The sequence below is a fragment of the Oncorhynchus mykiss genome, chromosome 8, assembly GCF_057628025.1.
Source record: "Oncorhynchus mykiss isolate SJ-2025 chromosome 8, ASM5762802v1, whole genome shotgun sequence".
NCBI classification, from domain to species: Eukaryota; Metazoa; Chordata; class Actinopteri; order Salmoniformes; family Salmonidae; genus Oncorhynchus; species Oncorhynchus mykiss.
Genome location: NC_143029.1, coordinates 19,307,713 through 19,321,100, shown reverse-complemented (window position 1 = coordinate 19,321,100; position 13,388 = coordinate 19,307,713). Strand labels below are relative to the sequence as shown.

General features: G+C 42.3%; 1 protein-coding gene across 1 annotated transcript in view; it reads right to left on the bottom strand.

Annotated features, from left to right (window-relative positions):
* The window catches only part of LOC110529529 (cyclin-dependent kinase 19), a 56,769-nt gene that overhangs the window by 18,031 nt on the left and 25,350 nt on the right, over positions 1 to 13,388 (bottom strand). Inside the window, exons 3-4 of the mRNA XM_021611779.3 lie at positions 7,204 to 7,314; positions 6,857 to 6,997 (exon numbers count right to left, since the gene is read on the bottom strand). Of these exons, the coding sequence (XP_021467454.1) occupies positions 6,857 to 6,997; positions 7,204 to 7,314 (252 nt within the window). The remainder of the gene's footprint in view (positions 1 to 6,856; positions 6,998 to 7,203; positions 7,315 to 13,388) is intronic.

Below are 13,388 nucleotides of genomic sequence, written 5' to 3'. Positions count from 1 at the left end.
AAAATTGAACTTTTTGGCAACAATGCAAAACGTTATGTTTGGCGTAAAAGCAACACAGCTGAACACACCATCCTCAATGTCAAACATGGTGGTGGCAGCATCATGGTTTGGGCCTGCTTTTCTTCAGCAGGGACAGGGAAGATGGTTAAAATTGATGGGAAGATGGATGGAGCCAAATACAGGACCATTCTGGAAGAAAACCTGATGGAGTCTGCAAAAGACCTGAGACTGGGACGGAGATTTGTCTTCCAACAAGACAATTATCCAAAACATAAAGCAAAATCTACAATGGAATGGTTCAAAAATAAACATATCCAGGTGTTAGAATGGCCAAGTCAAAGTCCAGACCTGAATCCAATTGAGAATCTGTGGAAAGAACTGAAAACTGCTGTTCACAAATGCTCTCCATCCAACCTCACTGAGCTCGAGCTGTTTTACAAGGAGGAATGGGAAAAAATTTCAGTCTCTCGATGTGCAAAACTGATAGAGACATACCCAAGCGACTTACAACTGTAATCGCAGCAAAAGGTGGCGCTACAAAGTGTTAACTTAAGGGGGCTGAATAATTTTGCACGCCCAATTTTTCAGTTTTTGATTTGTTAAAAAAGTTTGAAATATCCAATAAATGTCGTTCCACTTCATGATTGTGTCCCACTTGTTGTTGATTCTTCACAAAAAAATACAGTTTTATATCTTTATGTTTGAAGCCTGAAATGTGTCAAAAGGTCGCAAAGTTCAAAGGGGCCGAATACTTTCGCAAGGCACTGTATTATAAACTGGGTAGTTTTGCTCCTGGATGCTGATTGGCTGAAAGCTGTGGTATTTCAGACATTCTAAATTGTGTGTTTCAAGCCTTGAATGCTGATTAGCTGAAAGCCAATACCACGGGTATGACAAAACATTTATTTTTACTACTCTAATTATGTTGGTAACCAGTTTATAATAGCAATAAGGCACCTTAGGGGTTTGCGGTATATGGCCAATATACCACCAGTATCCAAGCACTCCGTGTTGTGTCGTGCTTAAGAACATCTCTTAGTCGTTGTATATTGGCCATAAACCACACCTCCTTGGCCTTATTGCTTAAATAGACAAAAATGCCATGCATGTCCAATGTCTTTTGGAGGGAAGTTTTGGTAATATCAGTGTAACATACAAATAACAGAGGCAGAGCATGCCAAATGGAAAGTGAATTGCGCTATTGACCTACATACTGCCAAAGACAAAAAAAGAGGTCAAACTACTATAAAACTTCCGTGAAAAATTGCTCTGTCAATGATTGTACTGATCATTGATATCAAGGTCTGCCATGGTTGTGAATCATGCCTGTTCCTTTGGGACACTGATTCCAACCACGCAATAATAATAATAATTCTGTGGTTTCCTGCATGATACCAGAACCACCTAGCCAATTCAAATCCGGACACATGGAGAAACCAGCCAGACAGTCTGTGTTCCAAGAACTCATCTTGCAGAAAACAAATTTACATTATATGTCAATCAAAGAACACAGTTTGCCATGGTGTGTCCAGCACATAACCACCACTGTTTTCACTTTCACTTTATCCAAAGATTTATGCCCAAAGAAAAATAATCTAGCTCTGCTTCATCTCCTACCCATCCACTATCCATGCTGCACATTAAAGACATCACAGTGCCAGATGTATACAGTACACAATAACATTTCCAATGACTATATTCAACTAGTAGGCAACCCACTATTTATTTCATCTTATAAAACGGGTGGGTCTAATCCTGAATGCTGATTGGTTAAAACCGCATTCCAGCCGGTGTCTATTCCACAAGTTACCACCGGCTAAATCTATGATGTTAAAATGCCTATTTACTGTGTTCCATCTGACTGCGCAATCCACTGTCTCATCAGCCCAGCCAAGCAATTTATAATCTTGAGCTCCACTCCAAATCCTTCCATTGTCTGTTAGTCCCCTGAATCTGTGTGAATCTTAAATCTCATAGGATTCAATTTGTTCAACAAACAGGTTCCTATAGCAAACAGGGTTTGCTCTAGGGATGCCACTTATAATGATCTCTATTATTCAAACACACAACAAAACACTGCTATCGGCAAACACTATGACGACTCACATGAGCAGGGTTTCTTTTCAAGCCCAAATGACTGGTACCGGCTCCTCTTTGAAATTCTAAACTGGGCTAATGGATTCAATCCAAAGACATTCATTTTCATTGGCCCAATGTTCAAAGAGATCATATTTTCATACAGGTAAACAATAACTATGAAAATACTCTCATAAAACACAGACTGGATGAACGGGCAATTAAAAAGTAAAATGACCATGTTAATGAGGTTGTAATGTTGCTGTGTGAAATATTTTTTCTGCAAAAGTTTGGATTTGATTGACTCTAACATGTGTTTAGCTTCCCAGAAAAGTTAGGAGACTTTGTGCAGTGGGTCAGGAGTGGTAAACAGATATCCCTAAGTTAGCGTTTACCAAACTCGGTCCCCGGGACCCCAAGGGTGTAGTTTTGTTTTTTGCCCTGGCACTACACAGCTGATTCAAAGCTTGATGATTAGTTGGGGGTCCCGAGGACCGAGTTTGGGAAACACTGCCGTAAATCCTCCATGGACAGAAAACGCAATCCCTAAGGAGGTGCCTCTCTTTCACAAAAAAACATAACAACACTGTCTTTACATGTACTGGGAAACATACAACAGTGCCATTATTAATTCAGCAGCTTTCTCCTTGCTTTTCTCTGTAGGCGTCTTTTTTCAGATTAAGTAATGACCCTGTTTTTCTCGGCGCACAGGCGTTAACCACTTTACTGTCATAACCATGTTATAGCAGTGCAGGCCTGCCACAGCCCACTGCACACAGGATATAGAGGGCACCGGGCACATACATATTCAGACAAAGGACAGTTGGTGTGGATGCTATTTTCCTAGACATTTTCTTGTTGCGGACGTGGCATGTGACTGCGGGTAGCCAGGGATTACTCCAGCTTTGAACAATATTCCATTACGTCAGAGATAAGGGCATGTCCTTAGTAATCAATCATGACAACAACCCACCATTGGCCGGCAGGTGAGAGAGTGCAACCTAGCTATATGCTGCAGCTGAAATCTGACAGCCTGGACATATTGACTTTCAGGGGGGGAGTGGGACCTGCAATCTGGGATCTAACTATGCTGGCTAGTGGCTGGTGTGGGTTATATAACTTAGGCAGGAGATGGGGGTGGGACTGCCTGGTTAGCTGGAGACTGAGAATGGGGAGGAGCTGCCTGGTTCACTGGAGACTGAGGATGGGAAGGTGCTGCCTGGTTCGCTGGAGACTAAGGATGGGGAGATGCTGCCTGGTTCGCTGGAGACTGAGGATGGGAAGGTGCTGCCTGTCTCGCTGGAGACTGAGGATGGGGAGGTGCTGCCTGACTTGCTCGAGACAGAGGATGGGTACAGTGGTGAGGGGAGGCTGGTCTCTCTGCAGCGGTGCAGTGCCCAGCTGCAGCACAAGGTTGAGTGTTGCATAATAAGACAGTAGTGTAGGGAGCCGTGTGTAGGGAGCCATGAAAGAGTGGTGGTAGGAGCCATGAAAGACGTGCTACCCATGTGGCTGTTGATAAAGCACTGAGTCGCTGGAGTAACTAGCCCCCGAAGAGATTAGGAATGCTGTTTGCATTACTCACCCTTTAGCCTAAATCTAACACAACTCCCCCAACATGACTCGGGAGAAAAATGTCCAGATGGGGTGGAATGTGGCATTTTCCATTGAGTAGCAACATCTGAGGTACACGGCTATAAAGTGGTAGACAAAGGAAGTTGACTCTTTCATATTCAGGACAATTTCACAATGGAATGGCCAACAAACTCCCTGTGCAAAACAGACTACACATACCCACGTATCCCGATTCCGAACACCACCAGCTTGAGAGTGGAATTTCCACAATAGCAGGAAGTGCTTGCTTTGAGAAAACTGCAAAACATCAACCTTTATCTGGAATCAGACACAGAGAAAGCGACAACAGAGAAATTCACCCTGGGGCAAAGAAAATAGTTATTAAGAGCCGGATGAATTGGTGTCCAGATAAGAGAGAAAAACAACGCTAGCTACTGTGCCAGTGTGTTTTAATTCCAGCAGTTGCTAGGTATGTACTGACCATGTACAGTAGTACTGACAGAGGCCTCTGCTTAGATACAGGCATTCTTGTACAACAGGAAGGCAGTGACGGCAGCATATACCCTTAGTGTTGAGGTCAGACATATGAAATCAAAAACACAAGACCATTGTCCCTTCTGTTGTATCCTGGGTGATTCATTAACCACATCTATTGACCAGGCATTAAAGACCTGCTTAATCCTATAGAATCTCTAAGCAGAATTAAAGAAATACGCTATTGATGACACACTCTCAACAAGTAATACCATGTCATAAACTGCTCAGCAATCACCATCATCAACGACAACATGATCCACTATCCTCGCAAAGTTATCAATAAACTCGGATTTCACCTCCAAAATAACCCCTACAAGGGACACATATTGAACAAGGGGCCATCAATGGCATGGCAGTGCAGTAGTATGTCTTCATCCCTGCATTACTCCACCTTGGCTGTTGGGGTATAGGCCGAGTTAGTGAGGCTGAGGCCCTGACTGATAGATCCCTGTGTATTTATATAACGGGAGTTAGCGTTGGTCCTCGTCGCACCACGCTGCCATCTGGGAGAGCTGAGAGAGATTACATGAGAGGGGATGGCCCGATGAAGGCCTGATAAGAATGCTGGAGCTGTGGGACTTGCAGATTCATTCATACTCTGCATTAGTCTCCAGAGACGGGACGGAAGTCACATCAACTGACTGACTTATACTCTGAAGTGTGCCGACTCAATTAGTGTGCTGGTAGTAAACACCAAACATCTGGGCACCAATGAGTTAGAATAGAATAGATTCCCTACTACCCATTCATCCACCCATAGACAATTGTATTTATTATCGCAGAAGCTACTCTTCCTGGGGTCCATAAAAACATTAAGGCAGTAATATACATTATAATACCAAACATAAAAATACATTTAACAACAGATTTCACGATACATGAAGTGTGTTCCAGGCCCCTACTCTACTACAATACACAATCCAGGTGTAATCAAATCAAAAACAATATCTCGATATGTAACTGTATCGATTTTCCCCCCATCACTAATAATAGTATATAACAGTAGGCATAACACTTACCAACTAGCTGATGGAAAGATATTTTCCTGATAACACACTCATCAAAGAGGGACTGTACGTGTGTGTATAGTGTGTATGTTATGTGTGTTTGTACCTGTGTGTGTGACTCTTCGTAGTCCTCGCTGTTCCATAAGGGGTATTTTTATCCGTTTTAACACTTTGATGGGTGTGCTAGCAGGAAAATATATTTACAGCAGTCTCTACTCATTGCAATCATCCCCTGTGTTTACTGCTTGAAGGATGTCAATATAATGACACAGCTGGTGTCCTCTAATAGCAGCTGACTTCCCACTGGCTGGCAGGAGACAAACGATTGTCTTTCCATCAGCTAGTTGGTAAGTGTTATGCTTCTGTTATATGCTATTATTAGTGATAGGGGGAAAATCGATACAGTTATATATCGGGATATTGTTTTTTACGATATATTGTATCGTTTTGACAATATCGCAACATCATTTTTGCGCTAGTTGGCTGTACCTGCACCAAAACTCCAGTGTTTTGGTGCAGGTATAGCTTGTTCTCCATCTTCTTTTTAAATAAGGAGCCAATTTGTTTTCAGCACTTCTATTTCCATGACTGATCAAAACTCGTTCTCGTGGCTCTCTCTTGTTCCTCTGTAGCAGACATATGGTGAGCAATACGTTTGGAACATCGAATGGCAATAAAACCACAGTATCGAATTGCAATACATATAAAATTGTGAGAATCGCAATACATATCGCATTGGCATCTAAGTATTGTGATAATATCGTATCGTCAGGTCCCTGGCAATTCCCAGCCATAAGTGTTGTGTCACTGTAATATAGTGTTATAAAAGTTTAATATAGTGTTATAAGTGTAATGTAGAGTTATAACAGTGTAATATAGTGTTATAAGTGTAATGTAGTGTTATAACAGTGTAATGTAGTGTTATAACAGTGTAAGATAGCCCTTATCATGGAATGTCCAAGTTGCACCATAATCAGTTAAGTTTGGGACAATCAGAAAATAAAAAAAAGCTTCTCAACCAAAATAAAAGCTTATTTCTAAAAGGAACTGCAGAAAGAGATAAGAGAGAGACAGAGAGTGCTCTTGTGTTGAGAGGGGTCGTGAGGAGAGGAGGTTTCTACAGCCAGATAAGAGAGAAAACAATCCTGTGACCTCGTTCCAGCCTGGCCCAGGGCTGACCTTCCGCTACAATGAGCCCAGCAGAGTCAGGTGAACAGCCTGACCTTCCAGGAAAACACTGTGGGAAAGGTATGGGGGAGAAAGTCTCACAGGGGTGCTAGAGTACAGGCTGGGTGGTGGTGGTGGTGAGGGTAGGGGGGAAGAATTGACAACACTCACCAAGCCAAGACACTTTGCTCCATAGCCAAGGGCCTTAGAATCATAATAATAAACAGTACAAGGACATAACAGCACTTGTGCCAGACAACACAGGATTCAGTTAGCTGGCAAGAGGGTTGCTTTAATGATCCTTTTTGCAGTGAACACCACTCATTGCTGCTTCTAGATATGCAAACAAGTAACTTATTTGCATGCACCCTATTGGTTGAAAGCAGTTCATATCAGTGACCAATAGGAAAAGGACAGATCAGTGGATGAGGTGTCAGTGAGCATGTGTAGCAACATTGTAAAGGGACACTGGAACTACAGTACAATCGACTCACCAGATCCCTGTGAAGCACCCAGTTGGCATGGAGGTAATGGATCCCGTCCAGAATCTGATACAGGAGAGACTTGACCATGCCTCTCGGCAGCTGTATGGGCTTTTTATTGGCCTTAGAGGCACGGTGGAACTTGATGATGTGCTGAAAGGAGACCAGGGGGAGTGGCATTGAGAAACTGATCAAGCAAGGGAATCAAACAGCTAGTTTCCACAACATACAATACATCATGTACCATACACGGTCCTTTACAGACAGGAAAACGTCAAGAACAAAGACGAAACAACTAAAACATCCAAACAAAAACCTAAAACTGGTCTTCTGACTGGCAGTTGTGATGAAACACTTACCCAAAGGTCGTGCTCAGCGTAGTCAAAGAGGAGCCACACCTTTCTGTCACTGTGAGACAGGAACACTTTCTGCAGGGCGATCACGTTGGGGTGTTTCAGTTCTCGTAACAGCTGCAACACACAGCAAGAGCTTCCATAAATCTCCAACAGAAAAAAACACCTCTTTCATTGCAATTAATTAACACCTTCCGAATTACTGAACTGGGACAAGAGTCATTCAGTTTATTTGCAGAATTCTGACACGAAGTTGGAAACAATTACACTGCATTAAATATAACAATTTTGTACATGCTGTACTGGAGGCTATGTGCCACACATCTCTCGTGTCTTATCCTCACATCAACATGTCAGATAAAGATTGGCAGCATATGGAAAACGAAACTAAAAGGAAGAGTCCTCTAGGGATGGGCATTTGAAATAATTGTACTATTTGAATAATATCATGAAACATCAGGATAGTCTAAATGACATTTTTGTTTCAAAATACCACTATTAATTTGACCAATCAGAACGACGCAAATCTACATGCCGGACAGCCGACATGTTACTTTTCTCCGGTAGTTTGGCTAACAGCAACAACAGCTAAAGAGGAGTCTGTTTTTCACCATTATAGAACTGATTCTGTTACAAAAACATGCTCTGGTGCGAGTTCTGCATTGATCTATGTCAGGTATTGTGGAAACTCCATTACGTGAGCACAGGTAATTGCCATTTCAAGTGGGGGAAATAGCATACCGATGTCAGGGCCCTTGACGGCTAAATGGGCAGAAGTAGCTCAACGCACCGTTATAAAAACTACAGGTACATTAAAAAATGTGTTGTTTTTTAAAATCAAGAATTTTAAATGTCATGATATATCATTGTAGGTTAAAATGTCACAAGGATAATTTCATTTCATTTAGACAAAGCTTTTCCATTGTTAAAAAAGGCCTCCAAAAATGAACACTCCCTCAAGTAATCAAATATGAACCTCCATTCGGATATCTAGATATTGAATTATCCATGCCCATTATAGTTTGCTCACAAATCATGAGGGATTTCCACACTACTCTAATCACATGAAGTGGGAACTCGTGTTGTAGTTGTTGTTGTTGTCGTTATGAACTCTCCATCTCACTCCAACCCTCTGCACCAGCAGACAGATGGACCACCAGGCTATGCAGCCAGCCCAGCTGTGTTTCCATGGATTTATTACATAAGAGAGATGCTCCCACCTGCGCTGTGTGCTTTAGTTTCTTCACTGAAACCTTGTGTGTCTTACCAATGGGCCCAAAGCAGATGTTACAACATCAGCGTGGCAGGCAACACACAGACCCTGCACAGCTGAGGCTGAGAGACACGCCACTACAGTCTGCCTTCACTACACTGTATTAACATCAATACATTATATTTCTACACACTAAGGACTCTGTATTACTGCACTAAGATAAAGACATTATACTCCCACACAATCAGCTGTTTCTCTTCATGTTCATCCTCTCCCCGCTATTTTTGTCAGCGGGGGCACAACTGAATCCATAATCAATCGAGCCCTTTAGATAGACTACGATCTCTGTGTGTGTGTGTGTGTGTGTGTGTGGCTTTGTTGGGAAAGAGCTGAAACGGGCCGTAATGAATTATTCACTCATAGTGTCACCTGACCTGAAATCCCATGGAAGAATACCTCTCTGTGAGTGTCCCTCCCTGCGATCCTGACGACACCGTACACTAAACATGCAGCCAGGGCGTTGGCTCGAGCTAGGGCACAGTTGGCTGTAATTTCAGAGTGTCCACCGACAAGGACAGACAGGGTTACAGCCAGGGGGGAGTGGCTCTCTGCATTGACAATGTACTATATCACACGCACACAACCATGCACACACACAGCCTGTCTCCCCCTTCGGTTCTACCCGCAAGGCAGGCTAGTACTGTAGTAAGAAGCTTGAAAAGTGAGGGGGAGGGGCAGAGACAGAACAGGGGGAATAATGCTGTGATTGTATATGCCGCAAGTTTGATTTGGGCTTTGGATGGGGGAAATGAGGGGGGGTTATTGAGGTTAGTGTTTAATAACAAACTAATCCCTAGGCTATGACACGGCATTGTGCTAATAAGCCCTGGGTTTACAGGCAGACCACTGCCTCTGTGATGCTGGCCACACTGACTGGAATCACAGAGCCACAAGGACTAGCCACCCACACCAGACCAATTCTGGTATAACTGCTTTCTCGTAGTACCCCACAACGGTCGGCGTTCAGCAGTATGCACTCTTTATAATCGGCTAAACTAACAAACAGGGATCCCGTGCAGTCACATGACTTCTACAAAAGGTATAGAGGTAATTTCGTTATGGCAAATGCAAAGATGCACATTGTATTTATCCAGGGGGAAGGCCAGACTATGTAGCTCAGTTGGTAGAACATGGTGCTTGCAACACCAGGATAGTGAGTTTGATTCCTGGGACCACCCATATGTAAAATGTATGCATGCATGATTGTAAGTAGTTTGGATAAAAGTGTTTGCTAAATGGCATATATTATCTATTATATTATACTGTACAGTAGAGTACTGAAAATAACAGTGTTGTTGTTTCAGCTTAGCATTTCAGTATAATACTCCTTCCACATTGACACAGAATCAATGAGCTTATTGCAGTAAATCCATCACAGGGGATGGATCCTTTGTAGAATCACTCCACTCTCAAGTGAATTTGAGAGCAGAGAAGAGGAGCAAAGCCAGTGTGGTGAAACAGACTTCATGTCATCAGGACAGTCTCTGTCTGTCAGGGCATCACCTCAGTCAAACCTCACTGCCGTGATCAGGTGCCCTTAATCCACTCTCTCTCTCTCTCTGGTCCACAGGAAGCAAGATTGCAGCTGCCCTAGGGGACATTTTACTGGACTGAGTAAATAAAAACTCTGACTCAGCCCTTTCATGGGATCAAGATGAGATTATATCTATGTAGATTCTGGTTTTCTGCTCCACATAACACCCAGTGTGTCAATTAACGACTGCAGCAATTACCATCAAAAGGTCCCGATTTATGGACTACCGTCATTGTAAAAAATCATTTGTTCTTAAGTGACTTGCCTTGTTAAATAAAGGTTACACACAATATCTGATAGATCCATAACACATACAAGTATTGTGCAATCAATATTTTGTGAAAGTGCTGTACATCCCAATGTATATGTTTCCTGTATCAAATCTACTTATCAAACCTGTTTGTCTGTCAGAAACAGCCAAACATATGTCAAAAGAAAAGACATGAAAAATAATTTGGCCATGACCATTGCACAGAACCCTCATTGTGAGTGTGTGGCAAGAATATAAGAACAGAGCAGTTGTTCGTGGCCTGTTCTGGGAAAAATGGGTCATGTTTTTCAACAGCTTCACAGGGAAAGCTCTGGCTGGATATGGGCCAAATGTCAGCACAGCCTCTGTTGTCAGGACAGCCAATACACCTTTAAAGAGGCCACATGAACTTGGACCCATGAGGTATCGGCTTTCAGTTCACTAACCACCCCTGGCTCATATATATAACCCCACATAACACTTGGAAACTTAAATAGCTTGCAATTCAGTCTATTTCTATGGGCATTTAAGCCTTGGCAGTCATTACCACATTATACACATTTAGGGTTTTAGATCAATGCGGGTTTTGTATTACACTCATCGAGCACGAGTCAAAACAAGTCACAAATCTGGGGATAAGAGAGTGAAAGGAACCACAAGAAAACAGTGTCTCCCTGAGTTGGGCCTGGAGAAAGCTGTCTCCAAAATGGCACACCGTTCCCTGTAGTGCACACATATTTGACCAAAGCCCTATGGGTGCCATTTGGGATGCAGCTCGGGACTGACTAACGAGCTGGCGTTCTTCATGCGGCTACAGCGCACTGGGTCGATAAATCCAGAGCAGGCAGGCTGCTGCTGTGTGTTTTGGACCGAGAACCACTACAGGTCCAAGTGAAACACTACGGCTCTGTGTGTGGAAATGTGCATGCCAAGCTTTTCCCTGAGACTGAACAAAGGCAAGGCAAGCATTCTGCTCTCTCTGCTCAGCTGCCGCCAGACATTTGCTCTTGTTATTCTGTGTTGCCCAGAACATGCTGACTCTGTTAGAAGCTGTGTCGTTGAGTAACCATGGTCTGTGGCGCAGGGAAGATTAGTGTAGCTACTAGCAGCATATTCTCTGACAGAATAGATAGCCACATGCAGGTTTTCTTGGCACGTATTAGAATGCCATTGAAGAATGCATGTTGTGGTTTATGTGTGCTATATACTGAATCAGAGCGCAATTCAATTAGAATCTCCTTTGCTTTTATATATCATCATTAAAATAGCTTCTCTCTATTTTTTCCTTTATTAACTTCTTCTGAAACAAAATTCCATTTATAAACTGGGTGGTTAGAGCCCTGAATGCTGATTGGTTGACACACATGGTATATCAGACCCTATACCAAGGGTATGACAAAACATCTAACTACATTGGTAACCCGTTTATAATAGCAATAAGGGCTTTGAAGTGTTGCGGAATGCCTAGATACAGCCCTCATCCGCGGTATATTGGCCATATACCACACCTCCTCGGGCGTTATTGCTTAATTATACAACTGTTTTCCTTATCTATTTACAGTACTAAGGATCTTCCACTGCATGGACACACTGTCACTAACCTAAAGCATATGTCATGACAGGCCTGATGGAAACAAAACATTTTTCGGTAACCTTTCCAAATGTCCACAAAACTAAATACACTAGGGCTCTTTTGTGACGGTAAAATGAATTATGCGAAAAATGTTGGTTTAAATATTTATATAATAACCATGATAGTCACTAGATGACATGTTGTGTGGTCCTCCCACTATGACTAATCGGGAAAGCATGCAATTTATTAGGTTACAGATTAAATCAATTATAATTCACTTCAAAGGGTGGTGAGAGTGCAAGGTGATGAGCTTGATGCTCATTTCCAATAAATATCGAGGGTCTTATTCTGGTGACATGATAATCGATGCTTGGCTGCTGTTTGACAAATAAAAATTAACAAATGAATTAAGTCTGGGAACTGGCTCGGCAGACAGCGCTGTTGGCTGAAGCGCACGTGCCAATACCAGAGAGTGCACACTCGCAATATAACGCATATTTTGGTGAGAAAACCATCAGTAGAGTTGAAAATGCGATGTAAACCCAATTAAGTTTTTTAAGTTTTTTATCCGATACATGGGTTTTTAAACACAAAAGGTATTTTATGTTCACTACATCATCGCGCACAGCCCTTTATCTGCAACAAGTCAATTTGATGGTAGCACATCTCTGGTGGGAAAATGTGCATATTGTTTTTATGCGGCTTTTAGAATATTCACATGAACATTTGGATGGAAACCTAGCTTCTGACTGTCATTTCATCCATGGCAACCAAGTGAGAGTGCCTGCCAACCCACTCCCTCTGCAAACACAACTAAAACATGGTAATGTTTACACAGTGATCAGAATGGTCAGAAAGAATAGCTGACTTTGGCTGGTTGACAGAGTGAATAAAAAATAAATGTTGTGCAAATCACTGTTGTCATTGTTTTTGTCTGAAGGACATTTACCCTGGTCCCCTTGATTGTATTTAAAGAAAAGCCATTAGGTGATAATAAACTAAAAACAGGACTTGCTTCAAGGGAAACTGCATTTTCAAAATAGTTTCAACCGCTGATGGTAAATCTAAACTAGACCAACAACAATCTAAACCTGGTAGTTTAGATTCTCAAAATAGATTGGGTGAAATGGATGCCAGAATTGAACAATAACAGTCTGTTTGGTGTTTCATTGCTAATACATTGCTCCGATTTTCTGCATGAGTCACAGACAAAATAATAAGCACCGGCAAACCTCAGGCCACACCACAGCGGTAATAGCCCACTTATGGGAAGTAAGCCTATCACCAAACACCAAATAAAAAAGAAATCATTTAACCAATTCTGATATTTTGTGTTGATTTGTGCTGATCTTAACTTTTTTTGTACATAATGTTTCAGCCATCGGTTCCTATGATCGAAAAGAATTTATGGACATCAGAACAGTGATCATTAACCTCAAATTTTGATGAAGATTTCGACTTCAATGAGTCAGTGGCGCAGGACATACTGCTCAACCCGGACCAGCCCTAATCCCTGACACTTAAAAGAGACGACAATATAGAGGCGGAAGTGTGGGCACCC